This window comes from Pelmatolapia mariae, linkage group LG23 (genome assembly GCF_036321145.2).
Source record: "Pelmatolapia mariae isolate MD_Pm_ZW linkage group LG23, Pm_UMD_F_2, whole genome shotgun sequence".
NCBI classification, from domain to species: domain Eukaryota; kingdom Metazoa; phylum Chordata; class Actinopteri; order Cichliformes; family Cichlidae; genus Pelmatolapia; species Pelmatolapia mariae.
In genome coordinates, this window is record NC_086246.1 from 12,186,569 (window position 1) to 12,209,839 (window position 23,271).

The following is a 23,271-nucleotide window of genomic DNA, read 5'->3' on the forward strand; positions in this document are numbered from 1 at the left end:
TCCGCCGCTCAAATTACCAAGTGCCTTGGCATTTCCGGGAATGTCTCCGAGCCCCCGCCGTCCGACGGTTATCTGAATCTGTTAATTAGATGGATCGAGTCCAAAGTTTGTGGCAGTACGAGCTCACACACGTGTGTGTGTGTGTGTGTGTGTGTGTGTGTGGTTGCTTTGGACTGAAGATCAGAAAGTGTGCAGAAAGACTCCTCGGATTTATGCCGTGAAAACCTGTGTCCTTTTCTCAAGGTTATTCAACACTGCATCTTGTTTGCTTTTTCTTTTTTTCCCCCCCGAATACATGTAATTCCTCTAAAATCGAATAAAACGACGCTGGATATGTTTGTGCTGCTGAGCTGCCCCTGCTGGCATTTAAAGCCAAAGGTAATATTGCCATCTAGAGGATCAGAAGCAATAAAGCAGCAGCGATGAATCAGGCGTGCCTCATAACGTGAAGAGGGACGGTTCACCTCTACATCTGTCACATAAGAAGTGACTGTCATGACTGATGGTTTTCTCCCTGATATCTTTATTGAGCCACATGCGCTTCAGCGGTAGATCATGAAGGAGCATAAGATGAAAGGGAAATCCTAATCATCCATTAACTTTTAATCTGCTTTCTGAGCTGCCGAAACAATCAAAGTGATTTAAAAAAAGGTATGTGTGGGACCTTTGCCCGTGGGCAGCTATATACAGTGTGTTCCTCTTCTTTGACTTGTAATTAAGAGCTTGGATGGTGTTTTCCTTTCAGATGGCTCTTAATTCAGGGATTTGTTGCTCACAAAAGCCGCTCTCATATCTCTTCCTCTCTGCGGATTTTCAAGCGGTAGGCGTCTCTTATTCAGCTCGAGAGGTTGCTGAAAATAAATCATCACCCTCCCACCAGTATGCGAGAATGTCCAGATGGTTGAATTTTCACTGACGTCCTCCCGCTGAATTTCCCCATTGTCTTCCACGCTAAAATTAGAAGGTAATACTTGGTGAAAACGCTGCGTCTGCTCCGAGGGTGCTGGTTAATTATCAAGAACTGGATTTATGTTCCACCCACAAATGAGCCGCTGAAGCTGTGTTGTGAGGGCAGCCGGAGCTAAACCTCAAAACGAGCCCTCGAGGTTTGTTTGGAGGGACCGAAAATGGCAGGTTTCACTGTCAAATGCGGGCTTTTCTGTTTGTTCCCCGTGCAAGAAAAGCAAAAGCGGAACGGCAAGAAAGACGACAATTAACACACAAAGAGCGACTCTGCTCGTGCACCGACTCAGCGTGCGTTTCCGTGTCTCATTACTCCCATTAACATTACTAATTCAGCAGCTGAGCAGCCCAACTACTAATCACTTCAGCACTCTATTAGAGCCTGTACTAAAAGACAAAACTGTGGTCAGTTAATGTAATCAGTGTTGTTTGTTTGTTAGCCTATAACAATCAATTAATCAGTCTGCCATATATAAGCAGACAGACAGCAGGACACGGCCATTATGTGCTCCGGTTTTGACGAGAATTTTCTTTGGCGGCATTTGACAAATGACTGTTTTATCTTCAAATGCAGCGAAGGCTTAAATTCAATGGGGAATAAATCCAATGTTATGAGGCTGGGATTAAACCATCTGCATGATTTGGCAGTTCTTTTCATTTTGCATGCTATGTGTGCTTTAGAGGCCAAAATTAAGGGCTTAAACGCTTTAAAAAAAAAAAAAAACCTGCATTACTATTTATTTTTTGTAATTCAACAGTGAGTCAAGGCCATCCCGAGTGCTTCGTGTTGATTTAATAACATCAGACGAGGTTTTAGGGCTGTTTAGACTTGAGGGGACAGTGGGCGTTGGGAAGATGGAGGAGCAAACTATTAAATTCTTTCAAACACTTTGATGGGTAAAAGGAAAAAAAGTGGACTTAGACTGGTGTTTCAGCACTGCCTACAAAACTGAAGATAAAAACAGATCCGGGAGGTTGGTGAGGTAGAGCATTATCAGCCTTTTCTGCAACTAATAGGAGCCAGGCTACCTACAAACAGACTTGAAAGTAGCAACTGAGGCCATGAATTGATCAGGAAAGTGTTTACAGAGCCAAAGAGTCAAGTTCCTATAGACGTCCATACAACTGAACTCTCCAGTGAAGCAGAACAGTCGCCCCCTGCTGGCCTTCTGGGAAGAAATTAACTTCACTTTTCAGACCCGGGAGCGCCATCCATCTTAGGTTTTACAGTTCGTGGAAATAACAAGTTGTCATCACTGTGGTGCCATCACATCATCTCAAACTGGGTTCTTGAGCATGACAACAACAACGCCACTCAAATGCACTCAACAATCACCTGATCTTAATCCAATAGAACACCTCCTCTCCACCACAGCTTCAACTGAGTCCGGCTTGCAGAAACAAACACTTGTTAGGTCTAGGCAAAATGCAGCAATTAGTGAATACTGAATGTGGTAACCCTGAAACTACAGATTGCTCTGGGACATTTCAAATCCCAGTTTGCATTTACAGTGCCAATTCAGAGCAACAATCATCTCAAGGTGCTTTATATTGTAGGGTAAAGACCCCACAATGTTAGAAAAAACCCCAACAATTAGAAAGCCCTCTATGAGCAAGCACTTGATGACAGTGGGAAGGAAGAACTGCCTTTTAACAGGAAGATTCGAGCTCATGGAGGAGCAAGCCGTCTCCCATGATTGTTTAACAGAGATTTAAAATCCTATAAGATGAGAAGTCATCCTGAAGAACGGGGTGCTTTCCTGCACAACTACTACTGTTACTGTAGGTTTTGCATTTCTGTAATTTTACTTAGTACAACAGCTCAATCTGAATGTGCTGTCTGTACTTGAGATTAAATATCCTCATCTTTGTTGTGATCAAAATAATAATGGATTGCATTTATATAGCGCTTTTCAAGACCCTCAAAGCGCTTTACAATTCTACTATTCATTCACTCACTGGTGGAGGAAAGCTACAGTTGTAGAAACAGCTGCCCTGGGGCAGACTGACAGAAGCAAGGCTGCCATATCGTGCCATCGGCTTCTCTGGCCATCACCAGTAGGTGAAGTGTCTTGCCCAAGGACACAATGCCCAAGACTGTCCAAGCTGGGGCTCGAACCGGCAACCTTCTGATTACAAGACGAGCTGCCAACTCTTGAGCCACGATCGCCTGTAACTGATATTTTTATTTAGAATGTATTTATCTATTTCTTAAATATAATACATTAGTATCTGTGAGCCTGATACGTTTTGAGACGTTTTTAGAAGTCATTTTTTGTTTTCTCTTGGTTTGAAGGTCTTTGGAGAACTCTGTAATATTGATAACTGGTCCAACAGAAGGGCCAAAAAGAGATGGTGAATATAGAGCCACAGCAGTGTTTTGTACTGTGGTGACCCTGATGTCTTTTACACAGGCTGGTGTGACCACATCAAAGTCTTTTCCTGGACTCGCTGGTTCTTCTGCAGTTCCAGCACTGTTTAAAGCATTCTGAACTGGCATCAGTGGTTCAGCAGCAGAAGTATGATGAGCCATTCGAAGCAAAGGCCTGATGTTCCTTTGCATTGAGAGTGTTATCCTGTGGAAAACTATAGGTTCAGCAGGAGCCGCTGGAATGGGAACCTCACCAGAATTAACTTCTTTTGTGGGTTTGGGGTCCTTCTTGGGATTGGATAATAGACTTTACCCTCCCTGGCCTGAACCTGAGACATGGATGAAGGTGCATGTCTGGATGGTATACCTCTTGGTCACTTATAACATCATTTATTTAAAAAACACTGACATTTTGAATGGAGCCTTGTGAGAGTGAAAAACATCAAGAATAAAACTTTGTTACTCAATAGAATGCACAATAGATCAGGTTGGTGTTAGACAGGCTGCTATGAGAAACTGTTGAGCTACTGGGGTTTTCTCACACAACCATCTCTAAGATTTACAGTGGATCCTCACAAAAAGAAAAAAATACCCAGTAAGGGGCAGTTCTGCTTCAAGGTGATAGGAAGGCAACAGTCAAGGTATGCAGAAGAGCATCTCTGAGTGCAGAACACATCAAATCTTTAAGCAGATGGGAGACCACAGAGGGTGCCACTACTGTCAGCTAAGAACAGGAAACTGAGGCTACAATTTGCACAGACTCACCAACATTGGACAATAACATTATCGATGCATGGAGTCATCCTGCCTTGTATCGATGGGTCAGGCTGATGGTGTAATGGTGTGATGGCGTGGGGGACATTTTCTTGGCACACTATGGCTTCTTGCTACCAACTGAACATTGTTTAAACACCACAGCCTAACCTGAGTATTGTTTATGTCCATCCCTTTATAACTACAGTGTACACATCTTGTGATGGCTACTTCCAGCAGGAAAACATGCCATGTCACAAAGCTCACATCATCTAAGACATTTCTTCCAACGTGTCAGTGAGTTCACTGTACTCAAACCAATAGAGCACCTTTGGTATGTGGTGGACCGGGACATTCACATTATGGGTGTGCAGATGACACATTTGAAATGATTTGAAACTAGTGACTGTGATTAGTGGTTACCTTAAAAGAGTGCATACTCGAGGTCGTGTAGCTTAGCTTCCTTTGCATTTTGGGACCGTTAGGATGCAGCTTTGGTTTAGTGTTCCTGCACTGATGTGAGGTTGGAGGGTGTAGGCCGCTTGTAGGATCTACATTTCGATTTGTATTTGTGTCAGAGGCTGAATCTCTTTCATGCAGAGCGCACTCTGCAGTCTGTGTTCCTACATGTGCGTAGCTTATTCCAGTGTTTCAGAGTGCAAGAGTATGTCGTTTTCATGCTACAAATCAGTTTTGATGAAAATGCATTGTGGCAAACTCTAACATAGCAGTTTTCTGTACTTAGACTTGTAGTCGCTTGCCTCCCCCGCAGAGCACGGCTCTTTGGAGGCGTCTGCTATATAAATGTAGGCTGGGGAGTGCAGTACATCACAGATAGCTCAAAAGGGTGTACTCATATTCTTTGGCATGCTGAAAATTTTCAAGTTGGTCATACTTAAACTTTTGCTCAGAACTGGTACTCCAGTTTTGGCCACTGGTTTGTCGCAGCTATGTATCTGCTATTTTGGAGTGGTCACAAACTCACTGTCCCACAGTAACAAAATTTAGTCCCATCATAACAACATCGTAACAAACAAAATGTCAAACACTTCCATAATTCAGCATGTTATCTTTTACACCTTTATTTGGGCTCCCAATACACAAATCAAGGATATGTTCATCAATACAGAGTCTGCTTTAGATCTCATGATACATTGAATGGAAGGAGGTCTGGACTGATGCAATAAACCAATAACAGTTTAATTCTGAACTACAGTCCTATATACACAATCTTATTTTAGAGATCTGTATTTTCTTGTAGTTAATAACATTTATCATACTGAATAGTAATTGACAAGGTACAATCACATGGCCTTTTTTTTTTTTTGCGCTTTCAGCCGCTATATCTTAAATGCACTTTCACAGCAGATGTAAAGTAAACTTCATTTGTAGCTCTATAGTGAATCTGCACAAAACTTCAGGCACGGCCCGATAGGCAAATGGAGTTCCCCCTCACATTTTTATTTGTTCGGAACTGTTGATGCGCTCTTTTAAATATATGCAGACCGTGTTTCCTAAGAGAGACGCCAAAGTTTTGCCGCTTTGTTTTCGTCAGCAAACGGACGAGGTGATACATCTCCACAGATACAGGTAATAAACCCAAACAGAGGAAGATTCGTTCTTTTATCAAAAGTTCAAGACCTGAGATTTTTAGTGAAACAAAATGTCTTAACATACAAAAAAAGAAAGGAAAAAAAAAAAAAAAAAAAAAAACACAAAAAAACAAAAAACAAAAACCAACAACCATGAACTGTAAACTGCCACAATGGTCGCGTCTTCCCTTTTGTGACTAAAAACATCTGTGTTAAAAATAGATGTCAGCTCAAGTTAAGAGAACATTTAAAAACCTCTTTTTTCAGCCGCATTTCAAAAACATCCAATTTTTGTGTGTGCGCTGCAAGCTAGTAGTACACAGCTCTATGACATTTGACAGTTTGACAAGAATCATCAATGATCAGTGTGTAGACACGACTGAGGGTGACGCAGAATTCAGATAACTTAAGACAAATAAATTCATTTTTAAAATTTTAATAAACATGGTAATACCTTATTGTAGACAACACTGGGGACTCTCTGGGTTACAAGTTCATCCCTTGGGCACTTAGTAAAGAGTCCAGCATGTCAAAAGTGTCTTTGTAGTCAGTGTGCTGCCCGTTAGATGTCAGCATGCCGTTGGTTCCGTCGTGGCCGTGGTGCTCCATCATCCTCTGGTTGCTGTCTGAGTAGTGAGACGAGCTCAGGCTTCCTTTGGAGGTCCTGCTGCTCTTAGACGAGTGGTGGTGGTGGTGGTGGTGATGGTGGTGATTGTGGTTGCCGGCATCAGGGTGGGGTCTCTTACGAGATGAGCCAGAGGAGCTGCCCTCGATGCAGTGGTTGCCGGGAGTACGGGCAGATAAGGAAGAGTTGTCTATTGCCCCTCTGTTGTTTGCGCTGAGGGAGTACGAGTGCGAGTGGCTGTGTTTCGAGTGGCGGTGGCTGCTGTGCTCTCTGTGTTTGTCTTTGCCTGGCAGAGCCCCGCCCTGCTCCGAGCTGCCGTGGCGCTCCGATGAAACTTTGATCCGCATTTTCAGCTCCTCGCTAGTGGCCGAGCCGTTTTCTGTGTATGAGGTGGCGAGGCGAGGTTTTTTAGAGCTGGGCTTTTCTTTCCTGTCACCCGGCTGGCTGGCCTGCTGCGGCTGAGAACGTTTCTTGTGGTGGTGAGAAGACAATGCCGGAGGAGTGTAGACATCTGTGCTCGGCTCCTCCTTAACGCCGTTCTGCAAGGCCAGCTCGGCCGCATGTTTCTCTCTGTACTTTTCCAGAGTCAAGACTTTTTGTGGCCGGGAAAAAGCGGCGGTGTTCACAGCGAGCTCGCTGCTAGTCCCGCCTGCAGCTTTGTGTTTGGGCTTCACCAGGGTGAAGTCTGAGTGGGCGGGCTGGGAGAACTGGTCGTACCCGCAAGCCTTTGATTGGTCGTTCAGTGGCTGGTATGAGGCGAACGGGGTTGTGATGGTATTTAGGTTGGGCATGTCTGTAGAGTCTGATGCTGAGGGGAAAAAGGAGTTGGTGACACCAGGAAGGCTTTCTAAGGATGTTCCCTGGAAGGCACTGTCCCCAGTTGGACCCTCTGTCTTTGGCTTCTTAGCAGCTTGAATCGCCTGCACACAGAAAAGGTAAACTCAGCGCGACATACTAACAATACAAATCTCCACAGTACCAGCTGTGCCCTATGTTCTGTGCTGTCTGATGTTTTTCACCTACCCTCCAGTTTCGTATCCGCTTCAGCTTGCTGGGTGTCTTCTCCAGGATTTGAAGAAACTCATGGGTGAGCTCTGAAAACAAACAAGGCAGCCTCAGCTCTATCAGCTCTCTAACAAGGGCTCAATTGTAACACACAAGGTGGACAAATGCACTGAGCGGGACTCGCTATAATTATTTGAATTCTGTGAAAGATAATGGAGCAAAACCATCAGCTGGCTCTACAGAGCTCTTGCAGATGGACTCCAGGACCCAGAGTAGGAACAGGACCAGTATCACCAGTTGCAGTGAAAGACTGTATAACTGCAGTTTGAACATACGACACTACATGCACTGGATAAGCAGATGAACTATTCTAAGGACAGCAGTAATGTGGCCATTCAGATTGTTGACAGAGAAAGACATGAAAAGCGAGAGCTCGCTGCTTAGAAGAAACTTTTAAAGTACGAGTAAGTCGATGGTCCAGTGTCAACTCTGTTCTAGACGAGGGATAAAGAAGAAAAGGGGTAACGTTGCTAAATTTAAAGTCGGAGCCTCCAGACTATGAAGAACTAGGACAACACATTTTCAGATTAAAGGTGAATTACAGATGTGTGTGACTACTTGACAAATAGTCACTATTCTCACTCCTGGGTATCAGATGTACTTGTAATTTAATCTAAATGTTAATAATTAAACATTTTAATTGATACCCAATGCTGGTGTTGTGTCCTAAATGTTATGCAGCCATCTGCCACCAGATAGAGCTGCAGCTCCGTAGAGCCTCAGTGTTCCCCGTAAAATAAAGTCAAACCTCATACTAGAAAGTAGTACATATGCAGGGTTTTCCTGGCTCAGAATGGACCTTTGGTTGAGGGGTGATTTTATATGTTAACGAAGCAGAAATCACAGCGCAGCCAACATTTTAATGTGTGTTTGGGGATTTTTACCAGATGACCTCTGTGCTGTAAAATCAGGACAAAAAAGTTACTGAAAAGCAAAGCCAGATTTGTGTTAGTCTTTGTGGGTGAGGTCACTGTTACATACTCGTGCAGCAGTCTGACAATAAAAAGAGAAAAGTGTTTATCGTGATCTGATCTACAGTCTGCACAGAAACAGATTCCTCAGTTCCTCTGATACACAAGACATGGAAATGTGCTGGTGCTAAAACTTTGTGGCCCACACAAAGCAAACGCTTGTGTCACACCCAATTTAGTGTTGGCAATGCCGTAATATACTACTGCTGGAAGCTCTGGGAGAGCCTGGGCTATAACAATGTAAAAGTGAGACCCAGTTAAAACCAAAATACTGCAGCTTGGCTGGCTTATTCATCATCTGTCTAAAATGCAGCAGCTGTGGATGAAGAGAGACCACACTGCTGGAAGATGAACACATTGTGTTTGAAGTTTATGTTGCTTTTTTAAAAACACATTTGCAGATGCTTGATCAGAAAGAACAGTTTGTAACTTTTTGTGCTTTATGAAATGCTGAGAAGACCTTTCCTTGTGTGAACTGTGTGACTTTACTTTGCTGGGATGTGAATTTCTACAACTCCAAATATGCTCTTACCGTTAAGCAGCTGTAACGTTACTGTGCGGTCCACATACTCCCACCAGTGTTTGCCATCTGTAGACACGGGGATCTCCCATTTGGACCACTTACAGGCCAGGTGGATGCAGACACATGCGACGACTGTGGGCCTGTACTGTAGGCAGAAGGTGGTGAGGTGCAAACTGCAGGAGACAAGAAACACAAAAGACGACTGTCAGCTGACGGATCTGCGCACCGACTTGCATGATCTACTATATATTTTACTGTTTAACAGACAAACAGTGGTGACTGTCAGATTCCGTTATCTTCGTATCACATACACATATCCTTACCTTACAGGACTCCCCTGTCTAAAACCTACATCTGCTAGATTGTGTTCCTAAATGTCTCAAATGATTACATAAATACAGATGTACTGATTTTTATTATTGTTTTATATTAATGCAAAAATGAGGGAAATTACAAAACAACAGCGTTTCTTAATCTCTTAAGAAAAATAAAGAGTTTCAGTTTTGATATTTTTACACAGCGCTTATATACAGTATAAAATTAGTGACGATTCAAATGTAGCCACGCTGAGACTGAGAAACACTGATGTTGATAGCCAAGACAAGTGATTACACTTTCAGTTTTCTACAGTTAATTTCTCCCACACCCTAACACCCAAACTACACTGCAAACTGCCCCACAAAGCCTGTGGGCAGCTTTGAAGTCATCGTGTCACAGCAGTTCAATGTCACAACCAGTCTGTGGGCCACTCTTTCTTGTGCTCTTACGTGTCCTTCAGCCAGCTGCAGAGAAGCGCAAAGCCCACTGTCTGCGCTTTTCATGCCGTTTCCCCTGATGTTGTTTCACACCTCTTTCGTGGTGACCTCAGCTGTCGCTCCCTTAAAAGTTCAGGCCAATAAGTAGTCGACCCAAAGTCACTGGCACTGAGCTACATGTCGTTGTTTTTTGTTGGAAGAAAGTGTCAAAGCTAGTTTATGTACCCCTGTGTGTACACAGCTAGCTACACACCAACAGTACTACAAAACAGGCTTAACAAGTCATCCATCAAGTGTCTTTGAATCACTGGAATCTAAATGAACAATGACGTCTATATTCTTCCAAGCAGAGCACACAGGCCCAACTAACAGAAGCTTTTAAACATGGGGTTGCAAAGAAATGGGTTATGTCACGGTAGCAATGTCCATCTTTTATATACAGAGTATGTGCTTAACAAATAGAGGCCTATTGTTGCATTTGAAGCCCACAGATAATATATTTGCACTTTATTATATGTTTCAACTCTGTTAGCCTTAGTCTAATACTTTAGGAGAAAGTAAGTAAAAGATACATCTATCTTTTATTAATCTGTAAAACAAAAAAACTTGAATAACTAAACGTTTGCTATGTCGAGCTTCCTATGTCACAACAGTGGCTGTCTTTTTACCAGGCTAAATCAGCTTAAATGCCTTTTTAATATACTTTTTCCCCCAATCACCATGATTTCCGCTTTGATATGTACAAACCAAAGCAACGTCCATGTCTCCAAAATTAGAGTATGGGACAGTTTTAATATTTAGGTAAATCCAGTTTAAAGCTAACCCTTCATCTGATTAAGACTGATTGGAGAAGACAGGACTCACAAATATCATTTTGTGTGGAAAAAGATTCACGTAACGCATGAAGTGCCCCTTGTTATGTGAGCACGCTCAGAGTCTGAAAGAGGAAGGGATTTAGGTTTTGTCGAGCTAGCTAATATTCCTCACAGTACTCCGTAGTGACCCTCTGGAGTCCTCTAGAACAAAAGCATTCAGTTTGCAGTATAGTTTGGCGTTTCATTGTTAGCTCCTCTGGATTTAAAAAAAGATCAAAAAGAAACATTTAAAAAGAACAGTAACCGTACTTACCAAGAAACTCTAAAAGTTTAAGAATCTTTAGTGGCAATCTATATTCAGGCTACCGTTTGAGACTTTTTTTTTTTTTTAAAGACATGTGCACTCGGTACCAAACAACTTCGAGAGGTAAACAGCAACACTACACTCCACATTGTGCATTCAACCCCTATGTGCCAACACAGAGCCCTTGTACAATACACCGCACACAGCAGCCTGGTCGGTACTTCCCCATTGGGGGTTCCCAGGATCCAAGTGCAAACAGGGCGTTGGACACAGGAAGGGGTACCCTGCAGTGCAGGAAGCTATAGTGTGCCATTACAGTGCAATAATGGGAACAGGATAACAACCTGTTGGTAGCCATATAATAGGAAGTCTGTGCCAAATCCTTGCTTGCTGTAAAACAAGAGAAAAACTGGTTTTAGTGCAAAGCTGATAACACACAGCAGTATTTCTTGAAAAGTAACAGGTGAGGAAAAAGGTAATACCTCGCACTAGCTGGGAACATCGCACAACATCTGTGTGCGGATGATCAACTGTTATTTCAAAACCTGCAACCAAGAAGGAAGATCGTCAGGCAGAGGTGCAAATACAGAAGCAGAACATCAGTGAGATAATGTTTTTTTTTTTTTTTTTTTTTTTTTTACATTTGCTCAACAGGACAGAGGAAAAACGCTGCATCAGAATATGTGAAAAAGTGTCAGCATGCATGTGTGGTACTTTAGTCATTTTCTTCTGTGTGTAACCCCCCTCTTGGTGTTATACTGGTTTATTGTAGAAACCAGGAAAATGAAGGACAGTCTGTGCAGCACAGCCTGTACTCACCCAGAGTTTGTAGCACGATCGTTTCCAGTGCTACAAGCTCTTGTGCCTGCTGCTGGAATGCCTGAAACAGATCAAGCCGTGAAGAATTAAAAACGACCCTCGACAACCACAAACAAATCAAATTTTATAAGCACACACAAAACAAAAATACAATCAGTGGACAGGAATGTTAATGACGAAAGCCTGTTAGCATACATTAGGGATGTCACAAAACTCGAATTTCAAACTCGATACTAGTGCTGGGCGATATGGAAAAAATATTTATCACGATATGAATTCTTTTATATCACGATAACGATATATATCACGATATACCACCTGACCTGTGGTCATCTGGAAAGTATGCAGTCTGTAAACAGCGAGTGGAGAGGGTGCAGTCTTTGTTTTGAGTTACTGTAAAGTATGTCGCAAATCCGGGTGCACGTAAAGCAGCACCATGTTGCAAAACCACAAGACAGAGTTTCTTTGCGAAAAATATCATTTTTTTATACTTTATTTTCTCTAGCATAAAGTTAAGAGCATGTATAGTGAGAAGACAACACTAATATATTAGCCACAGGCTATTTAACCCTTTACGACCTACCATAGAACCAAGTCCGCCAGAGCTTATCTTTACATTTATTTATTTTGAGTGTCTTCATAGTTTTATTTTTGAGATACACAAATTTTTATATATAAATGAAAATAAATTAATGCAAATTTGCAAAAAAACAGCATGTGCATCAAAATAAACTATTTCCAACAGTGTAATTTGACTTCTAAGCATCCCAGAAACGATACAGAAGAGCATAAAGTCAAACATGACTTTTAAAAACACCAACATAGACTTTGAAGCTTAAAAAACTACATTTTCCGCGAAAGTGACGTCACTTCCGGTTTCGGACAGGTAATGGCGGACATGCGATAGTTCGCGCTGACTTATATTCCAACGTAGGAAGTGTTATGAACAGCTGATCGGATTGGCAAAGCGTGTTTCTGGAATATTATGTTTTTGTTGCTGCAAGTCTGGAATATTATGTTTTTGTTGCTGGAAGTGCTTTTTATGCAATTTTTGCAAAGCCATATGTGGAAGGAAACCGTGACCTAGGGCAAGCTAATGGAATAAGACGTAAGTACAACTCCTACGGTTTCATATTCAAAAAAAAACAAAACATTATTGCGCTACCTTACGTGGTTCTAGTTCTACAGGGATTTAAAAATAGTTAGGGAAAACGGAGTGTGCCTGCTCCGACCGGTTGTAAAGGGTTAATGATATATTTTATGTAATAATTTGTAAAATTCGGGTCAGAAACGATACAAACGATAGAAGACAAATGGCACGATAGACACTTTTCTATCGTCCACACGATATATATCGTCATATCGCCCAGCACTACTCGATACCATTTTCAATGACATGGAAAGGTGTCGACACCATGCCGCAACAACAGGAGCAATGGCGCAGAATTCATTTCTGCTGCAGCTCTTTACATCCCCAGTTCTGCTCATCACACCTGAAACCCATCTGATTCCTGCTCTGCTCTGGATTTCACTCATCATTTGCTCGGATTAGTTCTCCACACGCTGGACTCTACTCAGTTCAGCTACGGATCGCCTGCTACTTCACAAAGCCAGCGACCCATCAGTGTTTGTAATCTACTCTGCCACGGCTCAGTACTCCAGCGCGACCTGCAGTCCACCAGCTGTTACTTTAATGCTAACAGATGGCTAATGTGGCTATCAGAGAACTAATAGGTAAATGGCTAATGCCAACGTGTGCGCCTTCCAGGTTAACATTTATGAGAACTGTTTAATACTTCAATGCTGTTGAAATGGAAACTTTCCTGACCTCTGAAATTCCTCCTGAACTCTTGTTCAGTGTTATGAAGGTTAACTACTTCAGCTGTTAGTGAGAGGAGGAGCTGTGTGAAGTTGTGTGTCGAAGGCTGAGGCAAAGACAGGACTGTTGGTATTGATGCTGTTGTAAAAAAGTTTCGTAATTAGCAATAATTTTAGTATAAATTATAGCCGAGTATCGTTTCTTTGCAAACCCTATTAGATATAATTGGTTTAATTTGGTGGACACACACACACGCTGACATACACAGACACGTTTATACAAAAACTGAAAAGGTTGATGTGTGTTGGTCTCCGTTTTGCATGGGTGGAATTTTTTCTGTGTACTTGTGGAGGTCACCTTGTGCTAACAGTCACGATTGAATTAAGCCCACCCAATCATCATTAACAATTACATTTTCTTTTAAGTAAATGGAAGTTTAAAACCTCAAAAAAAGCCAATATGGCTTATGATAGAGAGGAAAAACAAAAGAAACAGCCATGCTGCAAAACATGAATAAATTTGGATGGTAACCAAACTATCTTTGTCCTTTCTTGTACAACAAACTAAGACTGAAAGGCTTTTGATTACATTAAGAAAATTCAGCATACAACTCATGTTTAACAGTCTCTGATACTCAAACATTATCTATGATGACACTCATCGAACTGTAACAGAGGCTACTTCTGTGAGAAGCATTTGATTAAATTAAGCAAATTCAGTAATTGACTCACATCAGTCTCACACTCCAGAGTCAGCTGTGACATCAGATACGTTTATTCTAGACATCAAACTGCAGCCGCGGGTACTTTACAGACAAAAAGCTGCAGTCTGTTGCCTGCCATCGCTACCTCCAATCAGAGGTCAAACCTAACAAATGGAGCGATCCACACAGACTCCAGTACACATCTCATGAGTGTCGCCTGCTTTTTACCAGGCAACAGTGCTCAAAGTAATCACTTTGTTAATCAAGGCCTTTCCAGCTCATTTTCACATTAAATTAATATTATCCTCTGGGCTCGCAAAATTTCAAGCTCCCTGGTAGCCCTTCGGGCAGGGACTCTTCAGTTTTTGGTAGCCCAAAATAAATTTAAGTAGCCCGAATAAAAAAGGGAGCAATTTTTTTAATGTTTTGTTTCCGTTACAATATTATACTTTAATGTATAATATTGTAACGGAAACAAAACATTAATCAAAAAATTGTTGAAACACAAATTACAATATTGTATAAAAATTACAATCATCAACTCAAATACTTGGTTGTAATTGAACAGAAATTTCTATGAACTTGTAAGAACTGTACAACAGGAATCAGTCTGTGTCAGATCCTGAATTTGAAATTTCCACTGAAATCACAGGTAAGAGGCAAGTGGAACCAAGATCTAGGCCATTTGCTTTTTGAAGTTTGCAAAGACTGCTAAATTTTGCCAGTGGTAGTTCACTCTTTGCAACATAGTAGGCTGTTCTAAACAGATTTTTCAGGTTGATTTTTAGTATGTTATTTGCAGACTGAGCAATAATCCATTTCTTGCATTTCTCATGGGTTCTAATGGGGACCTTTCATAAAATTACTGGTCCCAGTAACAAAGGCACTTGTGGACTCAGAAATCGAGGGAAACCAACAACACACCCGGCAGAACATTATGTTATTTACAGGGGTGCACATAAGTGGTCCGCATGTGCGCATTCGCTGTCACAATAAAAGACGCGCACCAGATAAGAAGTTGCAACGCGCGTTTGCGTCCATATAAAAGGCACTGTTTTTGTCCGCTAGAGTGGGATTTTCACGGCACATTCTGCACCAAATCTCTGTGCATTCATCATTTGTTTAAAGCCAGCTCACCTCCTGCAACCACTTCTTTTGTGGTTCGGACTCCATCTGACATTTCTTTGGAGGTGGAGGAACACCAAAGTAATTGCTTAAAGGAGCTTCTTCGACATCTTTAAGAGTTCTAAACAAATGTCTGTCCTCCTCCAGAAAATCTTATGGACGCAAACACGCGTTGCAACTTCTTATCTTGTGCGCGTATTTTATTTTGACAGCGAATGCGCACCTGCGGACCACTTATGTGCACCCCTGGTTATTTAGCTTGTCATATTCCAGCCACAGAAATTCTTTTGTCCATGAAACCATAAAGCTGCACTTTCTTTTTGCCTTATAGTCTGATTTGTCATAACTTTTCCGTTTTGTGGTAAGCTTTTCTTTGGCTGTCACTTCTTCACCCTGACCGGTCTTATTTGGCTCAGCAGAACTAAAATATATATCCTGCTGCCTTTACACACGCACTCACATAACGCTCAGCGATTCTCTGCGCGATCAACCTCTCACATGTTTAAGCTTCCTGCGGGAGATTTCACTTGTCATGTTTGATAGTAAACTAACGATTGATAAGACGATGTCAGAGGAATTGGTGCGCAAATTATCGTCACTCACCAATCAGTACTGTCGCTCTCTATACACAGTTCGCGCGATTGCAAAGTGAAAGCAAAAAACAAGCGCAAATTCAAATGCGATTTCAATATGTCACATATAGGGCTGCTCGATTATGGCAAAAATGATAATCACGATTATTTTCACTGAAATTGAGATCTCGATTATTTGATGATATTTATTTAACAATAACAATGTATTGAATAATGGCTTTAAAGATTGTCAAAAATAGTATAAAATAGTGTGCAAATACTGATAACAGTGCAAATGTTTGCAATATAAAAAATAAAATGTAAACATCTATGTTTAGTGAACTTTGCCATGTCGCCCTGTGGTGCAGCTACGACACCAAAGTTTACACACTATGTCTACTTGATCCACGTCTGACTCCGCGAACCCATAATGTTTCCACACCACTGAAGTTTTTTTTTTACCTGTCTTTTCAACCAACGGCAGTCACTCTCCTCTCCAAATAACTTCTGCTTAGCTTTCCGAGCTTCCCTCTGTTAGCTCCTCTTAATTGTTGTGCCGCGTGTTCGAAACGCAGAGAGGTGCGCTCGATTTGCCACACGGAGCAGCGCGAGAGTAAAGCATGAGGGAGGTGCTAATAATCGGCTCAGTCATTTTTAATGATCGTTGAAAGCCCAGATCGTAATTTAGATTAAAATTCGATTAATTGAGCAGCCCTAGTCACATATTGGCAGTGGCTCACCGATGCCAATGACATATTTACCCAGCTACATTTCCGAAAGAATGCAAAAGCACTGACATATATTTTTCCTTCCTATGATAGCCCGACGGGCAGGGCAGGGATAGATTCTGGTAGCCCGACTGGAAAAAATCGCTAGCCCCGGGACGTCGGGCTAGCGATTTTGCGAGCCCTGATCCTGATCTACTCAGCCATGTCGACATCTGGCACTTCTGACACACAGGAGTGGGCCTTCACATGCAAGCAAAAATAATGGTTATGCATCTGCCCTCTTTTATATAAATGTGGTTGTACCAAACCAATGAAAGACTTCAGTATGAACATGGTTAGAACCCGATGAAGAGAAAAAGGAGGGGCAAGTTTTTTGGTACAAAGGGTGAAAGCTCCAAAAGACAGAGGCAGACAAATGTTAAGAGCCATTTTGTCTATTTAGCTGATGTCATCCTACGCTTTGGAATTAGTCACCAACCATATGTGAGCAAGGCTTTCCAGCAAACATTCACTTCACACTGGGAGTGAGATAAACTTCCAGGTATGTCTCCACCTCTCCTTTCTCTAGGAACAGCACCGTTTTTTGTGCTTGGGGTCACGTAGTATGCATTATAAAGGATAGCTAGCACCACCTTAACGGTCACATAACCCCCAAATGACCCAGCCTCACTCCCAGTAGTGGTTTTGTTATTTTCAATCTCACAAGGATAATCAGACCATGGAAAAAGGTGCTCAACCTTTAAGATCGTTTCCTTTCAGCTCATGGCACACAGTCGGTTTAGAAGATTATATACTGGCATAAACCGAGGGATTGTAAAACCTCAGAACTAGTGATCAACATGTGTTAAAGTTTTCCAGAGCTAAATAAGAGATCTGAAATAAAATAGATCAGCAGGACACATATTGAAAAGAAAAACAACAACAAAAGAAAAACAAATAGACAAAAAACCTCAGCCTCACATTTCTACTAAAAAACCACACTGTAAGGTCTGTGAAACATTAACAGTAACTTAAAAAGTATGGAAAAACAAACTGCAGAGCAGTCACAGTTTACTCACGTTGCTTTTAGTGTCCAGGGGAGGATCTTGTGGGTTAATCCAGGCATGGGCTATTTTAATGACGTGCTCCAGCTTCCTGGGCTGCTCCTCAACTTTAGCTGCCAGGAACAACGTAGTCTGGGAAATTATCTATACAAGGGAGGAAAGGAAAAACACAGTTTGGCTAGTCTGCGGCAAAGGTGATCGTGATATCAGCCAACACCGCAGCGATACTTACATTTCTATTGAATTTGGTGAAGGAGTGGATCATATAAAACCTGTGCATATAAACTATAGCAGTGTTGATAATTAGTTGAGAGCTGAGTGAACGGTTAAGGAAATTACATGGATGGTTCACAGGCAAATAAACAACGCCATTAGATTAGAAGCTTAGTACTGAGCTAAGGCCTTGGAGATCGCAAAACGTGAGGCCGCGGGTTAAAACCCTGTCAACACACTCATAATTACACAAAGCCCACATTTCCAATGCGGACTGGAATCGTGTGTAGAGTAGCAAAATGTTTAAAACACACATAAGACTAACACCAGTACTCAGTTAGCTATGCTTTTAGTAGACACAAGCTAACAATAGAAACAACAGACTGACGAGCCAAACAATAGCTAAGCTAGCTAGCGGGCCTCATCACCTCCGGTGGGTCACAAACGTCCTATGAGAGGAGTTGAAACGGCTCATCTTATCAGAGAGGCCTGTGTATACAATACCGAACGATTAGACATCTGTTTACACAATCACAATATAAAATATAACAAGCATCTCCTTTCGAGCCCCACTCTATGCTAATGCTAACTAGAGACAGCCCGCCTGCCGTCCGGCAAGACTCAGCGTTTCAGAAAGGATACACGTTGAGTCTCTGGCCTATTTCTTGGATTAAGTTGGCAGCCTGCTGTCGGTAAGCGAGCTCTTTGTCTGCTTCTATTCCACAGCGTCGAGACGGCGTGTTTTCGAGCTGCTCCCGGGTGAAGAGCCATTTCGTAGAGGGTCCCCGGTGGACCGCCATTACGCTCCCACTGCCAAGCCCGACGGTCTAGTACCGGGAGGGAGTGGGGCAAGCGGGGCACCGGAAGGAAGAGAGAAGACGCGTAAACCGGCACGAAACCGGTAATATATTCTGTGAATAGCGCCCCAACGGTCGGTGGTGCAAATCGCACGCCGTGTAGTCGATACGTTAGCGCTGTTCCAACCCGATTTTGTTTACAAATAAAAAAAACCCAAAACTAAAGCTGAACTATGTAATTACTCCAGTAGGTTGTTTTATTTAGCCCAGAAACACTAACAGCTTGTCTGTGTAGTTTCGCAGTAATCCATTTAAATTAAGAGAACGGCAGTAAAAACTCTGTGACGTCGACAAAGAGAAGAGCGTTCTCCGGAAGTCCGGACTCTCGTGCGAACTTACGAAGTCCGGACTAGAGAGAACGGGAGTACGGACTCGATTTAACAAATAATAACGAAAATATTTATATTATTTAATATTACCCACTACAGGTCACAACTGTACTTTGGGCATTGCTGTTATTATATGTATTATATGTATAAGTGTATATAATGATGCAAGTGTGCTTTGACTGCTTTAGCTTTGTGCCGATTTTTATTAAAATCAAACATAAAGCACAAAAGACTTATGAAAGCAGGCATGCGGGTTAGTTTTGTTTGTTTGTTTGTTTGTTTTGTTTTGTTCCGATGCTGACGGTGGATCAGGGAGACCAGCGCTTATGCACTGTCTACACTGGCTGTCTCTCACCCTTTACCCATCCCTGTTGCTTGTCATGTGTTTCTATGGTGTATTAAGAGTTTTTTTCATGTGCTATGTGCAGAGGTGTTTTTTTATCTGTTCTCAAACTGATCTCCCTGTTGGAGCTCAGTCTGGGGGGAGTTATTTTTTCTCCTTATCTTTCCTCATGTTGTGCACTTTTCCATTGTTATACCTCTCTGCCCTGTCTTCCCCATGTGATGTTTGTGTAATGTATGTATGGTCAGAAGGGTAAGTCCGCGCTGGCAAAGGTCGGCAGCCTTAACCCAGTTTCCCTCGGGGTCAACCTTCAGGATCAATAAAGTTTTATTGAATTGAATTGAATTGTTAACAATTTTACTGTTATGGGTGTTTACACATCCAAAAATGATCACTGTGCATTGAAGTAATTAGTACATGTAACTATTGGACAGTTAGAGTAGTTCAGAATTTTTACAGAAACCAGGAAGTGAAAGCATATCACTCTGATTCTCAGCTGACTGCATTTTTCCACTAATATACAGAGTATAGTTTAAAGTATTACTGATTGTTCATAAGTCATTAAATTATTGGGCCCTAAATATATATCTGAGATGTCTAAGATCTCTAAGGTCTGCACGATCCGGTTACCTTGTAGTGTAAAGCACCTTGATTGACTGTAGTGTTTTAAATGACTGCAATGTTTTAAAGGTGCTGTACAAATACAATCACCTTGCCTTTAACCGATTGTTAACACTACCATGTTTCACAAATGTACTCTTACAGACAGGTAAACCATGAGTGATACGCATATTTGCTTTGCTGTCAGTATATAGCATATTTATAATTTTTAAATCTTTATTTTTTAGGCAGTCATTCTTCTTTGTAGATCATCTCAAGCTCCAGGTTGGATGGGGAGCATTGGTGCGTAGCCATTTTCAGATCTTTCAGGAGATGTTTAATCAGTTCAGGTCTGGGCTCCTTCTGAGCCACTCAAGGACATTCCCAGATTGGTACTGAATTCACTAATTTATTGTGTGGATGTTGATTAAGCATCCACACTACTGAGTTCCTTACGTTTTTTGGCGCTTAACTACTTCCTCAGTTTTTGTCCGATTTTCACCATTCAAATTTTAAACTATTCTGCTATTTCTGCTAATTCCAGCTATGACTTTTGGCATTTATTACTATTATACTTTTTAAAAATATTACGGTTTTTTTCCTTTTTTTGTCCCATTGAAATTAATTGGAAACTTCCACAATTCTGCTAAAACTTGCTTGTTTTTTAAACTTAACTACATCCTCATACTTTCAAGTAGAAACTCCATTCTAACTTTAAAATGTTCTCAAATAATTGGGCTATTCATGTATGATTCAGCTTTTTCATATCTGTTACCGTTTTACTCTTATCCCTCTTTAAGTTTTCTGTTGCAAAATTGTGATTTTTTAGAAAATACATGCGTTGTTATGGTTGCTATGCAGTTGGCTTTGAGTGGCCACTGGTCCTTTCTGAATTTTCTCTTCATGTCCGAACAACTTCTTGCCACTCGCTCAACCCCCACAAATTATACATCAAAACATAGGTATTTTTGCTTGCTTTCACAAAATGTCACTGTCATTGTTGTGGGAGTTACAGATGTTACCTATACAGTTTCACCCGGTTCTTAGATTCCTCAGGCCTCCAGAAAGAACACCGGGGACTCAGTAGTCAATTCACAACACTTTTATTAATCCAGACTTATTGATTACACTTATTGATCATACCTATTGATTACACCTTTTGATAGCTCCTTCTAGAAGGGAGATGTGGAGGACCCCGGACTTCCTCTGCAGATCTCAACTCCTTTGTCTGTAACATGCAGTTTTGTATAAGCGACCCCCCTTCTAATCCTTATACGTATATATATGCCCTGAGGAATTTCCACTTAACATTAACTCCTTTTGTCTTAGTTTCACAGCTCAAGTGGGGGAGGGTCTCCTAAAATCTACTTCTAAGTTCATGACACAATCAGGCCTTTATTACATTGAGGGCAGTGTCAGTGTCTCTACAATAATTCTAGATTCTATCTTAACACATTTCTAAACTCTAAAAATAAGCTAAACATTCCTACAAATCCCCCTTTTTATCTGCCCTAAGGCAGATAAAACTAAACTAAATCTTTCACTATAATGTTTTCATACTGTGACTCCCCATTTCCCAAAAGTGGCATCATGGTGTCTGCCTTTGTATCAGATTCGCCCACAGCACGATTGATGAGTCTTACAAGCAAAGCTCTGATACAAGGCACACAACAACACCCACACGTCACTATTATTGCAATAAAAACAGACAAAGAAACCATAATTGACATAATGAAACCTTTCCATTGCCCAAAGACAGAGATCATCCATGCTTCCAGCGGGTTCTCCAATCCCGAATGCTCATGCATTGTGGTGGACAACGTTCTCAGACCTTCCAGTGCTCGGGTCACAGAGCCATCGGGAGCTGTATTATTTGGAATAAAAGTACAACACATATCCCCAAACATCGCGCAAATGCCCCCTTTTTCTCCCAACAACATGTCTAACGCCATCCGATTTTGTACTGCCATTAAAGATGTTGGACCCAACTGTTCAGCAAGTCCTTCAACCGCGTCTCTGGTAAGGTTCGCCAATCTCAGGACACATAATTACACATGCACATAATTAATACGATCCACATTTTTATTTGGGGTTACTGGAAAAAATGCAGAAATTATGGGAAGATTTTCAAATCCTCCAGCAATTTGGTCAGCTAACTTAAATTCATTAGGCACACCCCTAGGCACTCCAATGGCATCTATATATGTTGGTGATCCTATTGTAAGGTCAAACGATCCTAGTGACCGTTTGGCCAACACATGGCGTCTCCGCCTGGCTGTCAGTTGAGCGGTGCCGGGCTTACCCAGCCGCACCCGCTTTTCACCTACTAAAACGAGAGGTGCACCTAAACGTACCATAGCACAGAGACCAGAAGTCCCACTAGGAATTCTAACATACAATCTGTACCCCCCACAATAATAATACAAACCAGCACGTGCCCACAGGCCTATTTCAGTGCCGGTGTCTCTTGATAGCTTTCCTCTGGCCAGGTACGTCACAGTGCACCAATCGACGTTAATCTCCCCGGCTTCATGCTTATGTCTGTCAGGGAAAGACACAGTAAAGTTAAAACACGTGTAGTTGGCTCTTCTTGGCGTGAAGCGTCCAAGTACAGTATCATTACCTATTGGTGGAAACAAACTTGCTAATGTAGTGCAATTACCTTCAGAAACTGCTTCTCTGGTGAGTCTGAGCATGCACTCAAATCCCCACTGGTCTTCGGGATGTAAAGGAGCTGGTTCTGTGAAAAGATGTGGGCGAGCAGCTGCACACGCCACACAATCTGAAACATTCTGTTCCCTAGCATTTTGGATAAGCCAGTCTAGCCATAAATTGCTCTCACGATAGCCTGTGGCCATTGAAATGAGCTGTTTAGGTTTTAGTCTTGTATAATCTACCTCGATTATTTGTGGGCCCGATTCAGAAAGTGGCAATGGTGGGGGAGGTGTTGATACAGTTATTTCAGCCACATCAGGTGCAAAATCTCTAAAGTTAATTTTAACCACACCGTATGGGTCCTTCCCTGAGACATCTGCCCCTATAAACAAATACACCACGGATCGGGCGGGCCACACAGTGTCATACCAACGATTCAGTGAAAGGGTCAACGGGTTCTGCCCAGCTGAGAAGTCCCGCTGAAACCCAAGCTTCTGCCACGTGGTGTCCTTATAGGGGCGCCACGTGCCAGAATACTCCACTATGGTAGACCAGTAGTCACACGGGCCCTTCCAATAAGTGTGATAGGGGTAGCCAAGCTTCTGATTATTACACTCTATATCTACCATTGGATTGTAACCTACCCAGACATCATATCCCCACCATGAACTGTTTAAGCCTCTACAGTTAATGACAGCACAGAGGTCGAATGTATACGAGGTAGTGGA

At 41.9% G+C, this 23,271-nt stretch overlaps 2 protein-coding genes across 2 annotated transcripts; both read right to left on the bottom strand.

The window, feature by feature from the left end:
* Window positions 1-5,150: 5,150 nt before the first annotated feature.
* Window positions 5,151-9,684, bottom strand: LOC134621135 (cyclin-T2-like). Its single transcript, XM_063467573.1, has 4 exons — window positions 9,631-9,684; window positions 8,873-9,065; window positions 7,328-7,398; window positions 5,151-7,224 (listed from the first exon to the last, which is right to left on the bottom strand). Exons 1-4 carry the CDS (start codon window positions 9,682-9,684, stop codon window positions 6,166-6,168), a joined length of 1,377 nt encoding a protein of 458 aa, XP_063323643.1. The 3' UTR covers window positions 5,151-6,165.
* LOC134620521 (cyclin-T2-like) lies at window positions 8,927-18,634 on the bottom strand. Its single transcript, XM_063466719.1, has 7 exons — window positions 18,402-18,634; window positions 17,779-17,860; window positions 17,562-17,690; window positions 11,557-11,617; window positions 11,220-11,282; window positions 10,747-11,127; window positions 8,927-9,036 (listed from the first exon to the last, which is right to left on the bottom strand). The coding sequence occupies exons 1-6, from the start codon at window positions 18,557-18,559 to the stop codon at window positions 10,901-10,903; spliced, it is 720 nt and encodes a 239-aa protein (XP_063322789.1). The 5' UTR covers window positions 18,560-18,634; the 3' UTR covers window positions 8,927-9,036; window positions 10,747-10,900.
* Between the last annotated feature and the right edge of the window lie 4,637 nt (window positions 18,635-23,271).

What these genes read in the sequence shown, in the direction of transcription:
- LOC134621135 (XM_063467573.1), bottom strand. Translation starts at nt 9,684, where the DNA reads ATGAAAAGCGCAGACAGTGGGCTTTGCGCTTCTCTGCAGCTGGCTGAA. An exon ending in TGCAGCTGGCTGAAGGACAC is followed by an intron (nt 9,066 to 9,630) that starts GTAAGAGCACAA and finishes GTCAGCTGACAG; the next exon opens with TCGTCTTTTGTGTTTCTTGT. An exon ending in AACGTTACAGCTGCTTAACG is followed by an intron (nt 7,399 to 8,872) that starts GTAAGAGCATAT and finishes GTTTGTTTTCAG; the next exon opens with AGCTCACCCATGAGTTTCTT.
- LOC134620521 (XM_063466719.1), bottom strand. Translation starts at nt 18,559, where the DNA reads ATGGCGGTCCACCGGGGACCCTCTACGAAATGGCTCTTCACCCGGGAG. An exon ending in ATAGGCCAGAGACTCAACGT is followed by an intron (nt 17,861 to 18,401) that starts GTATCCTTTCTG and finishes CCGTTCACTCAG; the next exon opens with CTCTCAACTAATTATCAACA. An exon ending in GATCGTGCTACAAACTCTGG is followed by an intron (nt 11,283 to 11,556) that starts GTGAGTACAGGC and finishes TCTTGGTTGCAG; the next exon opens with GTTTTGAAATAACAGTTGAT.